The sequence below is a fragment of the Mus caroli genome, chromosome 4 (genome assembly GCF_900094665.2).
Source record: "Mus caroli chromosome 4, CAROLI_EIJ_v1.1, whole genome shotgun sequence".
Classification (NCBI taxonomy): domain Eukaryota; kingdom Metazoa; phylum Chordata; class Mammalia; order Rodentia; family Muridae; genus Mus; species Mus caroli.
Window position 1 is genome coordinate 4,940,400 of NC_034573.1, and position 19,522 is coordinate 4,959,921.

General features: G+C 44.2%; 1 protein-coding gene across 4 annotated transcripts in view; it reads left to right on the forward strand.

Annotated features, from left to right (window-relative positions):
- The window catches only part of Chd7 (chromodomain helicase DNA binding protein 7), a 176,754-nt gene that overhangs the window by 83,675 nt on the left and 73,557 nt on the right, over window positions 1-19,522 (forward strand). For all 4 annotated transcript variants that reach the window (XM_029475873.1, XM_021160001.2, XM_029475875.1 and 1 more), the window contains exon 3: window positions 10,523-10,944. In XM_029475873.1, coding sequence (XP_029331733.1) covers window positions 10,523-10,944 — 422 coding nt within the window. The remainder of the gene's footprint in view (window positions 1-10,522; window positions 10,945-19,522) is intronic.

Consider the following 19,522-nt stretch of genomic DNA (forward strand, 5'->3'; position numbering starts at 1 on the left):
TACTCTCCTGACCGCATCTGGTCTTCTGCTGGGGTTGAGGCCGGGCAGCCTCAGGGGCCTTCAGTGCCTTTTGCTTCTCCTCCTCTCTGAGGATTAGTCATTAGGGTGTCGGACTTCTCAGTTCACAACCTGTATGGATTTTGTCTACCCAAGCCTTATTATTCTGGGCATAATGGGTACCATTTTATACATATCGTATTGAACTGAGACTTAACCCCGTGGGAGGAATGGAGGCCCGGTGGGGGCCTCTCAGAGTTTTTCTTCTGCACCTTTGAGTTCGTCACTGTCCATGGCCTAGTGTTACGTGTGACTTTTCATAGAAGTATATACTGTAATTGGATATCTCTTCCCTTGTCTCCTCTCACCCAAGTTTTGCTTTTGTAGTGGAAAAAAATACATATTACTGGAAGGTTTCACTTAGGTTTCCAATTCTGATGTATCTTAATCTAGTCTTCATAGATCTTCAGATTAATTTTGGTTTTGTTTGCCTGAGAAACTTCACTAATGCTTCCTCTGAAATCACCTGTGCCCATCGTACAAGTGCTTCTTTTGACATCTCTAACCCAACAGTGGCAAACCACCTTGAGAAGATTGTGTAACAATATCGACACATAAATATTGCTTAAAACTCCTCTTAATGTGAATATCAATCTTCTTTTCCTTTCCCTCTTACATTTATATTTTAAATGAGAACGTTAGAATACAGGTGTTGGTATTTTAGGCAAAGTGAAAATACCTTATCAGAAGTCACCTGAAATATTATATTTTCAACACAGTAGTAGTGAAGGTAGCATAGAAATAGATTACTCAGTGCTAAATATTTTCAGGTGGACACAGTATCTCAGTGAAGCCAAGGGTGTTGCTGAGTGGATGCTGTCTTAAGACCAGGCTGACCTACACAGCTGTTTAAACTCCAGCAGCTCGACTCAAAGGGTACTGCTGTTTTATAACTGTATTTAAAAATCTGTTCCTCTTTTACTCCCTCAAACTGAGCTCAGAGATATAATGGGACCCATTATAGGTAAAAGGTCTGTGACTCAGCCATCCAGCTACTCAAACTCTGGGCTCTTTTAATTGCCACCATTAAAGCTTTAGTACTTTTATCTCATAAAAATAGATATCATTGATGTAAAATGTGTGCCTGTTGAAGATACATGTGTACCTCTGCCCTCACAGTTAGCTAATCAGCTATCTGAGTTCTAAGTTAGTTGGGTTTTATGCAAATGAGAACATGACATAGATCACAAATTTTGTTCTGAGTTAGTCCTTTAATTAAGAAGACATTCCAGTGGTACTCAGGGCCGAGTCTCACTAGAATCTCAATCTCAACCCTCTCCCCGCTCATAGAACCTTACTTTCGCTTTGCTTTGGATAGAAGCTGTATTTAGTTGATAGAACAGTGGTGGGTCCCTCGGTTCCTTGATCCCAAGAGTACAGCGCTTCTGGTTCAAACACTGGGATTTCAAGAATTTGATGGACACACACAGATTACTCTTCTGTCTTTAGCTGAAACATCAACTTAAATGTAAATGTGGTCCTTGAGGTATTTCTCTCTGCTTGTCTGCTGGTTCCTGTTGCCAAAAATATAAGCTCTATGATGAGGAAATTCCAAAGCGTGATGGAAGCTCTAATAATTCATTGAAGCCAAATATTAAAATGTGGACAGCCAGTTTGTTCTGAACGTTTTTTCCAGTGTGCTAGCAGGCTACCGTCATTCATTATTCACGTTGCTGTGCACAGAGATGACACCTCTCTAGCTGTGCCACGAGTGCATTGCGGCGAAGTTTAGCTCCCTACCCAGTCATGCTCACATTTACTTCTCTGTTGTGAAAATAGCAACGAATTAGTGGGACGTCTCCATAGGCGGGCGAGCCTCTCCTGCTCTCACAGTGATAGGGTGGCCCTCAGAGAAGAGAACAGAGTCTTGACTCTAAGAAGGACTCAAATCCAAACAATTCTAAAATACAAACCCACCCACACAAAACATATGTGAGCTACACAGCCGGCCTCTCTCCTTGCCCAGCTGTGTAGATTCAATTATAATAATTTTCTCAGTTGCATAACATTGCTATTTGTTTATTACTGCGTTATTAGTCAGTGAATGAACCTCCCTCTTTTTGACCCCTCAGCAGTGTTTATAAAATACTTAATTGCTTTGGTATCTTCTGTTTTGTGTGTAATTCCAGCTGGAAGAAGCCATGGGGACGGAGTTCTCTGTAAGTGTATAACAGACTGTTTCTAATGTGCAGCAAACTTTCTTTAAAAAGGTGTGTGTGTGTGTGTTGTAAGTTGAAAGGAAAGTTGTTTTGTTTTGTTTTAATCTCCTTGTGACCCTGAGTAGTGTCGTGGGAGCCACTGGCCTCTGGGCAGCCCTGCACAGGACGTCCTTACACCCTGCTTCCCTTGCCTGTCGCAGGAGGACCTGATGGGAGTCATGGCCAACAGTAAGGAGGCAGTTGGCACTGAGCTGAGAATGTGGGCTTTGCAGAGAAGACCGCCTGGTGTCAGTCCTGTCTCCTTTTTGTTTTGTTTTGTTTTGTTTTGTTTTTTGTGTGACTTGGGCGAGTTTTTTGTCCCCTTTGGATGTATTCTCCATTAGTGAATCAGAGAATGTATGACCGCACTCAATGGCCCCTCAGCATAGCGTCTTTACAGAGACACAGGGAACTCTGCAGTGTGGTCAAGGTGTGAGCTATCTCACAGGGGAAGAAGGATCCTCGGGGAAATAAACCAAAAAGAGGGAAGTGCAGGTTAGAAATAAGGGGAGGTACTTCTTTGAACGCGTGTAGTGCTGTGTGGCATGTTACCACACACTTCATGGCTTACCTGAGGCCACCCAGGGCTCTCCAGGATGCAGAGCTCAGGTGGAGTTTCTCACTGGAATCTTCCCGCTAGCTCCATTCAGGTTGGGCAGAAGTACTTATGGCTACCTGGGACAGTGTTGCTGGGTGTCTTTCAGAGCTACCCTTAGCCCCTGCAAGTTATGCCTACCAGTTTTTTTTTCCCCCCTCTACTATGGCCACCGGCTTCTTCACAGCCTAGATAAGATTCTTCCCTCCTCTTTAAAAGGCTCTCTGATTTAAGGCAGACTTGCCTAGGGTAATTACCCCTTTGAGGTAACCCCAAACCAGTGATTTCTCACCTTGATCAGACCTGTGACATCCTTTTCACCTTTAGTTGGAAGTCAAAGGTCCTGCCACACTTAGAGATAATGGGGCAGTCTTAAGAGTTCTGCCTCCCACAACATGCGAGTGAGTTTTTATAGGCCACAGTAGTCTATCATTAAGCATTTATTGTGAGCTAAATATGCTAGATTCCCAGTTTCGAATTGTGGGGAACTTGTCTAGAGTCTATAAATTAACTTTATCACTAAATCCTCTAATTTTTCCCCCTTTCAAAAACTCCCAGTTCTGCAAAAGCCCTGGTATTGGTCAGTGTTACTAAGAGACCTGTTGTCATTCTTTGAAGTTTGAGTTTTTAAAGCCATAAGAATAGCAGAGTAGGTTGCTTTTTATTTAATATTATACTTTTTAATTAACACACGTAAGCAGCGTAAATTGCTTTTCTGGGGCCAAACTCTATACCTTTCCTTTTTAAAAAGCAAACTTGCTGTTGAATGTACCAGTGGCGGCAGAGCATGCTGTCAAGTGTGCACCAGGGGCTTAATGCACTGGATTCATTTTGTTTTTTTAAGTATGTAAGTTTGACCTTTGTCTTCATTGTCTGTGAATAGAATTCCCTGGTGTCTGTGTGTGTGTGAAATATTTTGACCAACCCGGAGGCTTTGTTGAAGGCACATACAAGAGTGTTTCACTGCATCTGAGCACTGTCAGCCATGGGAGTTTGGGGAGTGCTTGTTTACGGCCAGACTCAGGCACAGGTTGTGGAACAGGGAGAGCCTTAGTGCTGACGAAGTGACGTGGTGTGGATTCTCAGTCATGAGTGCTAAGGAGAGGGCAGGAGGAAGAGAGGAGAGGCTCCATGGGGTTAGTCTAGGGTGCTGCTGTCAGCAGCCCAGAGATGGCGAATAAGGAGCTGAAAGCAAAGCCCTGTGTGGCAGGGCTCTGTAATGGGTCCATCCTTCTGCTCTCCTCATGAGCAGCCAGAGCCGTGCACCCCACTTTCCCCTAAGATGTCCCTCCTGTGGAACAGTGGCCATGCCTGCTCTTCTGGCCCAGGCAACACAGAAAATTATTACTCTTATTAACATGGACCCTTTAAAAAATTATTATTATTTTCATTAGGATGCAAACTCCTAGGCTTTCCTATAGATCTTGAATTGGGGTGTGCGTGTGTGGTTTGTGTCTTCCCCATGGCGCAGAGACAATTTTGCCACCCCTGTACCTCTCTTACCAAAAGGGCTTTTCAGGAAGGAGGTGGTCCAGCCTGCACACATTCTGCTTACCTGTGCACTGGTTTTGAACGGGAATCACGTGGGGGAACAGCACTCAGATCTCACATAAACAACTAAGCTAATTTTTCCAAACATTTCTGAAGCCATGGAGACACATCAAAACATGTTCAATTTAACACCAGATTACTTTGTACCCTAGGAGTGAGTGTGTGTGTGTGAGTGTGTGTGTGTGTGTGAGTGTGTGTGTGAGTGTGTGTGTATGTGTGAGTGTGTGTGTGTGTGTGTGTGTGTGTGCAGGTTGTTTCAACTCTATGAGTTTTGCATTTTCCCTAAGAAATAGCAGTTGGCTTACCAGGGGGAGGAAAGGGTGGGTTTAGAGTCCTTCCCGAGAGAGATAGACTGTAGTAGATGAGTAAGACACACGCAGGTCTATCCTTTAGGATCTGGGGAGAGTTTTCAAGGCAGGGCAGGGAGGCAGGGAGCTAACTTGTCTTTTCCTGGTCCCTACAGAATTGAAATGGCCCTGGGGGTGGGGAGAGGAGGGAATGTTCCGCTCATTGCTGAATTGAATGGCCCTCCTCTCTGACAGGGAGATCTAAGAGCAGTGCCGGGGAAGAGTGGTCACTTCAGCGAGCCATAGAAACAGCAGTGTTCACTCTGGTTCTGCACTGGGGTGAAAAGTTAGTGATATTTAATATACTCTAAAGCTTTGGTTCAGAGCTAAACTAGAATTCTCCCCTGGCCCTTTGAAGCAAAAAAAAATTCAACTTTGTATTTAATTAAGAGCCACCCATCCTGTAGTCCAGGGTTAGGGTTTTAGAGTCATGGTGACCACAACAGAGCTGGACTGTACAGCTACTCTTGTAGCTGAGGGCCACCATCTTGGCAGTGACTAACATGCTTCAGTGCCTCCTGGAGGTCAGTAGCAAGCACAGCTGTCCCATTGGTGTTAAAATGAAAGCCTTATCCCTCACCATTTTCCAACCCCATGGCTTTGGTGAGATAATTCTAAAACTTTTACACCACCACACACATACAGACAAAGTGGCAGTTCCAACATCTACTTCTTCAGCCTCAGAGGGCTGTTTCAAGGCTGAAGAGAGGAGGCACATCAGTGGCTTAGTAGAGCCCAAAGCATGCTGAATGAACTGACTGTAAATGGTTGAAAGAGAAATTTGACTCAGTACAGTGGCCTGGGACTGCTTACCCCCTGCCCCCAGGAGTGCTGGCTGGACATGGGACTAGAACGTGGGCCTGTACCTGACTCTCAGGGACTCCCAAAGCTGTAGGGGAGTACAATATGCAGCCCCAGTCAGGGGTCAGAGAAGAAAAGCAAGGATGGCTGTGGGTGGTGAGTATTCGAATCAGAGAACAGGGGACAAAGCTCTGCCTCCTGCTTCTAGCTCTGAGGCTAGTAAGGAGAGACACAGTGCTGCTGGCCTCTGCCTCTGCTGTGGCCTTCACACATAGTAAATGGGAGAGACAGCACATTCCAGCCCCCCAGGCCTGGCCCACTCGTCACTCAGTATGCTGAAGATTGCATCCCATTTGAAACGTCTCCAACATGGCTGCCTGCACATTCATAGCTCTTAAGCAGCTGGTTTGTACGGTGAACCTATCCACATTTAGACACCAGGCCCAGCAGTTCTTTCCTGTAATCCCAGGTAACCATCAGGCTGAGGCAGGGGCATCACAAGTTCAAGGGCAGCCTGGGCAATGTGCAAGATCCTGTCCCCAACCGAAAGTTATAAAACAAATGCACAGACACCCACCCGTACCCGTGAGGGGGGAGAAAGGAGAGACAGAGGCAGACAGATGAACATGTATCTCAGCTTGAGTTCTCCCGCCCCATGTCCCCGCGCTTCTATTATTTGTTTACATATGTGTTGAATGAATAAATTAGCCTCCTGATAACAAGTGCAGTTTTAAAAATTAACTTTCACCCCAAAAGTCTCAGTAGCACTTACTGAACCCTTGCTGTGTGCTCTGGATCTTTATATTTTGGCCCAAAGGTAGAACTTCAGATTTGATACCAGGCTTACTTTCTTAAGGGAGTGTAGAGGATCCAAGGCCCAGGGGAGACAAAACCAAAAGTTCAGAGTGTCCAAAAACATTTCAAAAAAGGGTCATAAAGTGCATTTCCACCTTATGTGACTAATTTGTAGTTTGCAAACAGTTTAAACCATGGTTGGCTGTGTCGTGAGCCCATGTTTCTTGCTACCAAGTTCCCATTGGCGGCCACTTCCTTAGCAGATGTCTTGTCTCTGAGAGCTCCGATGGCTCTTTATGCCTCTCCATAGCTAATTTGCGGGGGGTACAAGTTGGCAGACATAGTCTCTCCATGGTCCAGCCAGTCCTGGCTCTTCTTTTGTGAAGCATTACTCGGAATCTGTACTTGTTTGCATATGTGTAAATTCAGATATGTAAATGTATGCTTGTTTGCAAATAAGCGTTCACCCACAGGCCTACCGTATGTGAAGTACTGTGAGCTTTAGAAATTGTATGTGTTGTATGTTGGTGCTATGACTCTATATTGCTTATAATTAAGGCAAAATATGAAAAGAAGATAGCTTTTTTAAAGCTAGAAAGACCTTAGAAAGAAAGCACACTTAAAACAGTCCAGAAATCTCTCCTCTACACTTTTCCACGGTCTCCTCTGCGCTGCTTCCTAAGTTTGACTAGACATAGCGGAGGGATTTGCCCTTGCTTCCCCATTGGCTGGCCTTTGACAGTGCGCATCTGGCCCTTCTGCAGCTCTGTGCAAGCGCTTACTTCCTAGGTGGTACACTGTCGGCAGAAGAGTTAAGGGCTAAACCAATACAACTGAATTTTTTCTTTATACAAAGCATACACCTTGGGCCAGTTTTACTTATCATTTAAATATCAGTCAGCTGTTTTAAGACCCAAGAGTCCATACTGTACTTCTTACAGACACCACAGTATGTCAAAAGGAATATCATGAACGGTGTCAGAATGTGAAGTCTGCGTGGTATCTAAAATCCCTCACCTTCGCTTTAATAAATGAGAGGTTTAGGAATGGCCTATATGGTAATATCAGATGTTAATGGCATTGATTACCTGTCAGGCAGTGGGGATTGATGGGAAAATGTCTGCTGTAAAATTAAATAGCATTAGAGAAGACTGTACCAAGCATTTGGTGGGGGTAGCCGGGGAAGTGGGGGGCCTGAGGGACTGTCAGGGTTTTACTGGGAGCTCCAGGTTTTTTTTTTTTTTCTTACCCCACATGATTAAGGCAGACCATCTGTTCTTTGTTAAATGTTTACAAAAACAGCTTCCCTCTAAAAGATTCAAGGAGAAGTAGGTCTGGTAAACACGCATTTCCCTGAGCACCTTCCCGCCCTCCTTCAGATAGTACCAAAACAATTCTGCCGCAGAGCAGACGAGATTAATACGTTTCTGTGTTCCATCTTTACTTTTCCCCTCCTTGTGGGAGATTAAATTTTTTACAGAGTCCCTAATTTATGGCCTCATTTATTTATAAAAGAAGCATCTAAAGTGATTTGTATGCTAACATGTATAGATGAATTTTCAGCTTTTTTTGTGTTTTTATTTTGTGTGTGTGTATGTGTGTTGCTCTTTTTAATTCATACATGTGCGCTGGGAAAGCTCTCAGGGGACACTGGTATTCTGTAACTGGAGTGGAAGCCATGCAGGTTGAAGATGGGTACATAGCCCTCCCATCGTAAGTACTACATTGGAGCCATCCCTCCGATTTTCCCTTGCTTTTAAGGAATAACTTTTCTTTTATTTTTTGAATGCTAGATTCTCCCAAAAAAGTTTCATTTCTGTCCTCCATGCAGAAAAGCTGTGTCGTCTTCCTACTCAGTTACATTAGGAAATGCAATTAACTGAACTTGAGCTGTTTGCATGTAGAAAAGTTGAAATCAAATCAACTAACTCAGCTAGTAGCAGGGGCTTAGGTTGCTTGGGTCCCTGAATGTTTGTAAGGGAATATAGGCCAGTAGTGACCCTTCAGGGTTTGGTCAGTTCAGTGTCGGCTCCACTTTTTTCTTTTCTAGAAAGAAGGCTTCAAGAGGAGTGGGTTGGCATCAAAGAAGTGCTAGGTTTAGGAAACACCTCACCTCTTTCCCTTATGTGACTCCTGATTGCCTCATCACCTCCTAGAACATACTTCCTGTCTGGAAGATGGGGTAGATATAACCACACGTTGTTGTCCGTGTGGGAGCTGTGTGCGAGTGTGTGTCGGAGTGCTGCTTCTCCTCCCACGGTGCACTCACCTCTGACTTCTGACATGCCTTTCTGAATTCATTTCCTCTTTGCTGTGACCAAAAAAGGGCAACATATATTTTAAGATTGGTCTTAAACCAATTTGTTGTTGTTGTTGCTGCTGCTGCTGCTGCTTTTAGAATGATGGGGATCACAACCAGGGCCTGTGCCTGTTAGGCAAGCACTCTAACTATAAGCTATATGCCCAGCTCACCCCATACTGGAAAGAAACTTAACAAGTGGAGAAGCTGAACTCTGGGTGGGGGAAATGACTTCCCCAGAAAGTGTAATTGCCATTAGAGTAGCCAGGGTAGGCTGTGGTTGGAATGGTGAGTTACATTCATAAGCTTGTTTTAGTTTGTCGTGTTGTTTTGGAGATGATCATGGAGCCCCTTGGAGATAGGATGAAACTTGAGGCGCCTCTCTAGAAATACTCCTGTGTGTAAGGTTTTAGGAGATGGCTGAAGTTTTAAGACATTGGATGAAGGAAGACTACATTCAGGTGTCACCTGCAGTCCTTGTGTGGCCCTAGGGAGCCACATTATCTTCTGGAATTTCTCTCTGAAAGACAGAGATAAGTTACTACAATTTCCTTGTAGATTCAGGTATATGGACACACAAACTCACTATAGGCAGAAGATATGCAGCCATAAATATTTTATGTTGAGTTGTGATTTCTGTAAACTGTGCTAAACGTGAGTTTCTCACCTTCCTTTGTGTTGAGTCTGTGGACTAAGCCTGGGCCCTACACTGCTCTGTTTTTGTGGGTTATAAGTTGTATCACCTTTGATATTGGTTCCATTATGACTTTTGTTTCCTCGGGCAGGTTACTTTACGTTAGTGTGTCATTGTCCCCAACTGTGAAACTGGAAGGTTCCTCATCTTAGTCCAGAGACCTGGTGTGGGAATATAGTGATGTTACGGCCATGAAGCCAATGCTGGGCTTGTTGGAAGATCACTCAGCTCTCAGGAATATAGGGAAAAGGCAGAGGATGACTGAAGGTTGCGGATGGGACGTTTTCAGTTATTCATTTGAAATGTGAAGATTTCTCAGGTGCTGCAGTCTGTCAGATGGATGATGCGCCTGCACCCCTGTGCCGCTGCTGTTTGCTGAATGGATGATGCACCTGCGCTGTCGCTGCCCTGTCTTGGGTCCTGGGCTTTGAGGTCACTCTGTGCAGGAGTTATTTACTCTGTTCTCACTTGACTTCTCAGCATCTCATCTTATTTGTCAGTATTTTTTAATGTGTACTCCCCCCCCAATTAATGTCAGCATTGATTTCATCTGTCCATCCATCCATCCATCCATCCATCTATCCATCCACCCATCCATCTGGCTTCAAGAAGTTAGGGAAAAGTTTGTCCACATTTCTAATTACTTCAAGAAACTTAGCCAATGCAAAATCATTCTTTCACGTGACATTTTAATCTAGACAATTTAATGTTATTTAATCCAGATATGACCTGTGTACTCTGTAAAGGTTGTATTGTACTTAGCTCTATCTTTTTAGTACTAGAATCTTTCAATGTTGGATATGCTTGTTCTTTGTACTCTATCTGTGTCTTTGAGTCCTCCCCGCCCCCCTCATTCAGAGAGAGGCCTCTGAGGCTGAGCTTGTGTTTTCATTTTACTTCTTGCCCTGTGTGTTCTTGCAGTTGAAAAGGTGTGGAATGTCTGGCTCTGTAGCCTCTTTCCCTTCCTGCACTAGTGCTTTTCTATAGTAATGAACTGGCATTTAGAGCATTCCCCTTAAAGAAACTCATATGTCTCTAGGCTGAGAGAAAAATGGTGAATCCTGTTACCCTTAGTTTGTAGATGTTGCTTCCTTGAGTATAGAATAGGACCATCAGCCATTGACTCCCAGTTCCTTTCTTCACCGTGAAGAATGAGACTAATTCAGTCCCATTTGTGTCTCTTAGCATTCTCCATCGGAGCCCTTTCTAGAGAAGCCAGTGCCGGATATGACCCAGGTCAGCGGACAGAATGCTCAGCTAGTGAAGAGCGACGATTACCTTCCGTCGATAGAGCAGCAGCCACAGCAGAAGAAGAAGAAAAAGAAAAACAACCACATTGCTGCAGGGGATCCCAGTAAAGGTTTTGGTAAAGATGACTTCCCTGGTGGGGTTGAAAACCAAGAACTGCGCAGGAACTCACTGGATGTGTCCCAGGAAGAAAAAAAGAAAAAGAAAAGGCCGAAGGTCAAAAAAGATCCGAAGGAATCGAAGGAGCCGAAGGAGAAGAAAGAGCCCAAGACCCCAAAAGCCCCGAAGATCCCCAAAGAGCCAAAGGAAAAGAAAGCAAAAACTGTCACGCCAAAACCCAAATCCAGCAAAAAGTCAAGGTAGGCTGTGGGTGATCAAAGGCTGTGCGCTGGGCAGGCCAGCCTCACGCTGCAGGGTCTGGGTGGGTGAGGGTGTGGAGTGCCTGTGTATTTTAGATCATTTGTGACCAACTTTGGCTCATACAGTGCAAAACTAAGGTGTTTGTGTATTCCAAACTTTAGGACTCTACTCTTACGAACTGCTGATTTATGCAGAGTTTTACTGGATAAAAATGTTATTTTGTAGCCGGCTTCTTTTTGTAGAAACCACAACGGTGCTTGGTTCTCTTCGTAACTCATAGAGGAGGATTTCCGAGGAAAGCAAGGCCCCTGAATGGCTCTGAACATTTTACTGCCAACTGCAGAATTTGAAAGAGAGTTGATAGGTCTTTCACAGCAGGTTGAAGTCCTTGTGGACAGTGTGGGAAAACGCAGTGGAACTCATCATTAGATATGGCTTCAAGAACGGACATGGGCTCTGGGTATAGGAAAGAACCTCTCTTGCTCTATATGCCCCACCAAGTCTCTGGCCCCCTAGAAGGCATATTTATTCAGTAAGAAAATCCGAGAGAAGACATTGAGGACTAATTTTTTTCATTTGTCCTGAACATTTCCAACAACTGTTCTGAACCAGTTCCAGACATCTGAATCTGTTTTTCAGAATATGGCTCATGTTATAAAATATAGTTTCCAGATGGAAGTATAGCCAGCCTTGGTTAATCTGAGCCTGTTTGCATACTCTGATAGAAAACACTCCACTCTCTATCCCACGTGCACATGTAAACATTTATGTGCACACACACTCAGTTGTGTCATTGCCTCGTACTTTCTGTGTGGAGCTATAGTCCTTTGCTGGTGGGCTACACTGTGTCATGTGCAGACACATACACCAGTGCACAGAGGAGGTCATAGGTGCCGAGAGAGAAGGGGCAGCTTCTTCAGTGTCCCGCCAGCAACTCCACCGTATTCCCTGGGTTGAGGCCGTGACTTTTCTTTTTACCATGGATTACTTGTGTGGTATCCAAAAAGCCAAGTATAGGTGCTCACTCAAACTTACCTTATCTTTACAGTCAAGGCTTGATTCTGCAGTCTTCATTGAAAAGATTTTTTCTCCCTGTGAATATTTTCTAAGCCCAGAACTCATTACAAAACCTTTGCATTTATTAAAGAGGAATTTTATTGAATGCTTATTTGTAGGTAAGTGTTCGGACTATAGTGATAAGTAAGATGCAGGTAAATTTTTTAGTCCGACAGTATGTTTGTTTTTTAAAAGCTGCTGCATGAATGTAAATACTGGGCTTTGGTCTGAGGAAGCACATGTCCCAGGGAGAGAAGTCAAATCCAAATCTGAAACAGAAGGTGTGCCCTCTTTTCTTAAGGTGTAGCTGTGTGTACTAAAGGGGTGTTCTGGACTTTAGCAGTATTATCACCAACACCTTTAGTACCAGAATAATTTCAGTTCAATTCTCATTTGTTGTTGTTACTATTATTATACTTAATGGTAAAAATGGATCGAATCATTCTAGGCTTCCGATATAGATTTCCAACCATCTTCAGCTCGTGTCGGATCAGGCAGGGTCTGGGTTCCCAGCTTACTTGGGCATGTCCTTACCAGCCGTGGAGTGGTTCGGAAACAGACTTTGAAATGCTGTATGTAGTAGTGACCCCTGTATCTTCCCTGACACCTGTGGGAATCCAGCCTGGTCAGCACTGGGTGTGTAGCATTTCCTTGGTGCAGCTAGAGATCCTGTGTCCACTCAGAGAGCTATTGGGGCTGACTCCAGGGTAGGCCAGCGACTGCACTCCTTCCTGAGAGTGAGGTCTCTGCCGAGTGTTTAGCACAGCTTTTTTTTTTGTAGGGACAGGAGGAAATTTTTTACGTAAGAAGAAAATATACTTTCTTCCTTCTCCCTGCTGGCACTCACTAGCTGTCTCCCTTAGAGCTATACACAAATGCTGTTTTTAGTCTTAATGGTTTGGGAACCTTTGACAGGAGCAGGGTGATGTGTGTGGAGATATACAGGTGACAGGAAGCCAGATCAGATATGTGCCAGAGACTTAAAGCCATGTTTAGGGGTGGTGTTGAGAGATGGAGGGAGTTGGTAGCACCTCTGTTTGTTTGGATCACTTCACACACATGTGACCATTGGCTGATTTACAGTGAAGTGTGGTAAGGGCTATCCCCAGAAGCTTTCCCGTTGTTGATGGTCTTTCAGGATTGGCTGTCCAAACATAGGATAATTGCATTGAGATGTTAAATAAATTAACAAACCAAACCATTATTTTGTCAAACCACGTTGTTGCTATTGGTCAGATGAATTGAGTATGTCAATTGTGGTCTCCTTGTTCAGTTACATCTACAAGGAAATAGCATCCTTGAATCAAGGATAACGAGAATGCATACAACTACATGTAGATTTTGAATAGCATAGCAGAATAATTATGTAAATTGGATATGCAGTGATGAAGGTAATGGGGGGTTTGGGCTGTGTTAGTGCTGGGGCTGAATTGCCAGAGCAGTTTGCGTCTACGCCGTGAAACACAACAGTGGCAATTTTGTTTTGCAAAATGCTATGTGATACTGGTTATTTCCATCCTTGAATAAGTTAACTTGATGAATTTGTTTATACAGAAAATAATTTTCCTACAGGGGGCTGAAACAGAGGAAATGAGCAAGTGAAATGAAAAATTTAGCCTAGTAACTCCTCACTCCTTTCCGTCGGTGTGAGCTGTGTCGTTGCTGCCTCACTGCCAGCAGACATCATGTCCTTTGAGTGTTGATGAGGAAGTGTGACCTGCTGGTGGTCCGCATCATTCTCACACCTTTGGTAATGAGGGATGCACAGAGGTGATGGGCGCGCAGAGCAGGTCCTCTGGTGCCCACTTGGTTCTGCTAAAAGTCAGTTAAATTTGTGGACATCCTCTACCTCAACAACCAAGATACAGGCACATGCGTCTTTACTGTGCCAGAGAAGCTACAATAGCCTGCCTAGAAGCAGTTACATGGAATGGTGGAGAAATAGGAGAAACAATTGCCCAACACAGTAGGATAAAGACACTTTGTACCCTAACAACGGGGTCGGAGTGGGGGTGGGGGTGGGGGATGGGCTACTTCTGGGCCCAACTCCTCTGATAGAGCTGTGTTCTTTTTTTTTTTTTCTTTCTTTCTTACTTATATTTTTCCTATACCTGTTTTTTATTGCTCTCCATGGGTGTCCTTATAGCTTTCAAATATTGGCTGTTAATATTGAAAATAAAGGCAGGCCGTCCGCGCTGGAGGGGATGCGGTTTGCATGGGCATGGATTCCCCGGGGCTTTGCCTTTCCCTCTCAGTGCTTGCTCTCTGTTGTGCTTGTTGGGCCCTGTGAAGTGAGAGTCTGGAGGAAGTGCTCCCTTTGAGTGACTCTTGAAGGATTTAGTGGTCCATTTAGCTACATAAAGATTCTTTGACTGTACAGAAGAGGGGGACTTGGCCAGAGCCTGTGACTTGACTACTGAAGCCTGAATTAGCCGGAGCCGTGTGACTGCCGCTAATGTAGTTTCTAGGAACACGTTTGGTTCATTGCTCCCTTCCCCACCCCCACTGTTAAATTTAGCAGAAATGAAAATGTTATTTTTCAATCGAGTGAAGATAGCATTTTATTTTAAACCAGAAAATAAACCTACTACTCTCATTTTTTTAAAACTACACAAAACACTAAGAACACAGGCTGTGCATGTTTTGCTAGCTCCTGTAACTATCGTTAACAGTAGTAGTTAAAATTTATTTAGCACCTCCTCCTGAGGAACTTATTTTCTCAATTAGAGTTAGGGTGTTTTCACCCAAGAAACACTTATCAGTCAGCAGACTCAGGTCAACTAAGATAGATTCGCATTGTGCTCTCTGTAAAGCTTCCTGAGAGGGTCTCAAGTAAAAGCAACTCTGTAGCCAGCCTAAACCGGGGGCCAAACGCACCTGCCATCAGGAGTCTTCACAGCGGCTGTGGGAAGCAAGTTCCTAGATTCTATTCTTTTCCTATCTTGTTCCTTCTCTCCCTTTAGAGCACTTACGTGCTATGATTTAGTTTGATTCAAAACACTGGAAAATCAGATGTTGTTTTGCTCATGCCTGCCAAAGAGGCTACACACACGTGCATTCCAAGTGTGTAGATCGCAAAAGAAGCTTTGAGCCCCTTTAGTGCTGGTGGGGAAGGAAGAAGCACCCTGGATGATCATGCTGGCTCTGCCTCCGAGCCTGTCTTGCTAAGTCTCTTATTTGTCAGGACACGTTAGAGATGAAGTGCATGGACCCAGCCTCTGTCCCAAAGCTGCCCTTGTCTTCTCAGAGCCACTAACAACGATTCAAATCCCCAGACGTCCCCCGCTTTGGGGTGGCCACTTCAGTCCCTCTGCTGTGGACCTTCCTCTCTAGTTCAAAGTAGGAGAACCATCAGGCAGCTTGGAGAGCAAGTGCTGCCCCATTGCGCTGTAAGCTACATGCAGGATGTCCCTGGTGGGGGCATTTACTCTGCAGTGAGCTTCAGTGGACTGGAAAGCAATGACCTGCTACAACTTTGGTTTCTGCAGGAGAGTGTGCCCTCCCCTCCCCCAGTACACCACCAAATAGCAGTGGAAGGTAAGGAGGCCCTGAGCAGAAGTGGATAGAAGAGGGAGACTTCTCTAGAGACATTTTTTTTTTGAAGTCTTTCTTAAGGAGAGTATTACAGAGGAGTGTATTTTGCTATGGTAGACTTGGCTTTGATGTTATCCCTGGGAGGAAGGGGCAAGAAGGATCGCAGACTGACAGTGCTGTTGGTATTGGTGTTAAAATGTCCTTATTATGTCGGAGTGCTTGGGAAAAATTGGAAAATGGGTACAATGCAGTGTCCCATCGCCGGCTATGTAATGATGCTTGCCGGGCTAGCCTGGGCCTAGCCAGAGTACTCCTGGTATCAGTGGATGTCAGAGAGAACCAGGCAGCTTCCTCGCTGGCTTCTCCTCAGCTGTGTGCCTTTCTTTAGCTTTGAAATGTTAGATAAGGAAAAGCTATAAATTACAGAAAGTTAGGATCACAACACCCTTAAATATTCACTAGAGTATGGTTTTATTTTATTTTATTTTACTTTATTTTTAGTCCTGAATTATAGAGGAGCAGTGTAGTTCACTTCCTAGTGATCTGCCTTCCCTGTTTGGGTAGATGGTGGCAGTTTTCTCCTTTGTGCCTTTACTGTTGATCCATCTAATTCTCATCCTGCTGATTTGACCTGATTGAAATATGGGTTGGTAACATGACCTCTCTTGTGTCAGCCACCCTGGCAGGTTAAAGAAGACAATTGTGAGCCTAGAGAGTAGGATAGTGAGTGCCAGGGTGACCCTCTGTGGAGTGTAAGCGTGGTACAAGTAGTTGAATGTGTGTCTAGTAGCCCGGCACTACCATACCGTAGAGGCTCTGGTTGGCATCAGCATTGTAGGGTAGAACTAGGTTCATCCTCTGAGCTGTACTGCAAGGCCCAGCAGTGCCACGTAGCTTAAGTGGCCTGTGTCGGTGTTGGGCTTCAGTGAAAAGACAGCATCTTAGCTGACTGCACTTCTTTTCCAGGTTCCACATGTTAATTGAGCCCACAAAACAATGTGTAGATTTTCAGTCTTAATTCTTGACGACATGACAAACATCTTTGATTCAGGATATGTTATTGTTAAAGATTTAGTTCTTTCAGGAAAATTTCCTGTTGTTTTCCCATGTGAATTTATGAATGATGCTCTTTAGAAAATGACTAACAGCACATCAACTCTAAAGACAAGGTCCTGACATGACCGGCTTAAAACGACCCAGGGACTACACCGTGCAGAGCAGATGTTTACAGGGAAGCTTGGTAAGCCCTGCCAGATGCCATGGGAGGCCAGGCAGCACTGGGCCTGACACTCCAACGCGCACACATGAGTTCTCAGGCAAGGCATCTGGTTCTAGACGACAGTGCCTGGGAGTTTGATTGTTGAATGCCAAGATGTCCCATGTATTCAAAACATAAAATCAAATTAGTCCTTGCAATCTTTCCTAGTTTTCTTTGCTATTCTTTCTTTAAAATGTAGCACTTGGGGATAAAGAAATGGCTCAGCAGTTAAGAGCACTGGCTGCCCTTCCAGTGGACCTGGGTTCAATTCCCAGCGCCTGTGTGGTAGCTCACAACCGTCTATAATTCAGTATCTGAGACCTTAACACAGACATACATTCAGGCAAAATACAACGCACACAAGATAGATAAACAGGTAGGTAGGTAGGTAGATAGATGGATAGAGATAGCTATTTTTTAAAAATCTAGTACTTACAGTATCAGCAAGATCCTTTTCTACAGTAGCTATACCTTTTAAGGCAACAACGAATAGGGCTGTTTTCTGGGTGTTTTATGTAATGACTTTCATAGAACTCAATACTAGTAGTTTTTGTTCACATCCTGTGTCATTTCTAGTGAGCCACCATGTGGTTGCTGGGAATTGAACTCAGGACCTGTGGAAGAGCAGTCAGTGCTCTTAACCGCTGAGCCATCTCTCCAGCCTCTGTGTTGTTTCTAGTACACCCGAGCTTTTTAGGTTGCCCTAGTGGGTGAGCAGGTCACCTGGTCCCAGCGCAGGTGTCAGGGCGTGCATTAGAGGAGAGTGTTGGTGTGCTGTTGTGTTACCTTCTACTCAGTGTGTCCCAACTGCTTTCTCACTAGTTTATCCTGCTGTCTGCAGTTTATTATATTACTAGTTTATGCTGTTAGATACCTTTGGGCAGTAGGACTTAAATTTTATTTTTGTCTTATTTTGTAGGGCCGATTTTACTTTCTCATTTACTGTATTTTATGCTGCTTTAATTAATCTTTTAAAAAATTTTGTGTCCCCTCCCCTCCCCCTAAGACAAAGTTTCTCTGTATAACAGCCCTGGCTAGCCTGGAACTTGCTTTGTAGACCAGGCTAGCCTTGAACTCACAGAGATCTTCCTGCTTCTGCCTCCAAAATACTGGTCGTAAAGCCATGTGCCCTCATACCCGGCTTACTTTTGTGCTTTTTAAAGATAATTTTCATGTGGCTTACGAAATGGGTTTCATTTTGTAATTTTCACAGATGTGCATTCTTGTATTTGTCTCATATCTGTCGTGATTCTTCTCACATCCACTCTTTCCCTCAAACAGCACTGCTCGTCTGAATGTCCAGGGTGTGTGTGTTCGCACGCGCGTGCGTGCTTGTATATGTGCATAGTGCATGGATCTAGATTGCCTGTAAGAGAAAACATGAACCACTTGTCTGTGTGCCTGTAGCTTATTTTGTTTAACATGGGTGTTATTTAGTTCCATTAACTTTTTCTGAAAACGGCATAATTTCATCCTTATGGCCAGATAACATTCCACTGTGTGACTGATACATGTATATACACCACACACTCGCTTGAGAGCACCTGGGACGGTTCCATGCCTTGACTGTTATAAAGAGTGCTGCGGTAAATACGGATGTGCCCGCTCCTCTGTGGCGCACCGACTTAGCAGATTTGTCCAGGCGCGGCAGAACTGAGCTATGTGGAAGTTCTATCTTTAGTCTCTTGAGGAACCTGTATACTGATTTCCACATTACATTCTCACCCAGAGTGATTAGGGTTCCCCTCTGCCTGAGTTCGCTCCAGCATTTGTTAATGTTGCTATTTATGCTGACAGCCACTTGAGAGGAGATGGAATCTCAGCCCAGTCATAATTTGCATTTCCCTGATAGGTGAAGGCTAGGGAACCCTTTTCACGGATTTAGTAGTCAACCATATGCAGTTCTTCTTTTGGGAATTTTTTCTTCCATTCGTTCGCCCATCTGAGTGGATGGTTGTTTGGGGTGATATATTAAAGACGTTAACAACCTCTGTCTGACGCACAGTTGGTGAAGATTTTCTCCCATTCTGTTGGCTGTCTCTTTGCTATATAGGAATTTTTAATTGTATTTGTTTTCATTTGTCAGATTTTGGAATTGTCTTACACTGTTGGGGTCCTTGTCAAAGAAAGCACCCTTGTGAATACTTGCATCTTGTTTTAACTCTGTTGTTTCAGTTTCAGCACTGAAAATAAAACAATGGTTCTTTACCTGTGGGTCTTGACCCCTTTACAGGGAGTCAACTGACCCTTTCATAGGGGCCACCTATCAGATATCCTGGAGATCAGATATTTATGTTACTATTCACAACAGTAACAAAATTACAGTTATAAAGTAGCAACAAAAATGGCCACCACAACCTGAGGAACCACAGTAAAGACTCAGTACTAACAAGGTCGAGAACCCCTGCAGGAAGGTCTTTGATCCATTTTGAATTGGGATTTTGTAGGGTGGATATCCCATGTTCCCAGCACCACTTGTTGACAAGGCTGTCTTTTCCCAGAGTGTGTCTTTGAGACTATAGCTATGTGAGTTCATTTCTGGGTTCTCCGTTCCATTCCTCTGGTTTAGATGTGTATTTGTGCCTTCCTGTTGTTGTTGTTGCCACTGTGGCCCTGTAGCACATTTTGGGATCAGGTATTCCTTTTCTGTCCTGGATTGCTTGGGGTGGGGGTGCACACTCGTGCTCATACATGTGCGCTTCAATGTGATTTTGAGATTATTGTTTCTT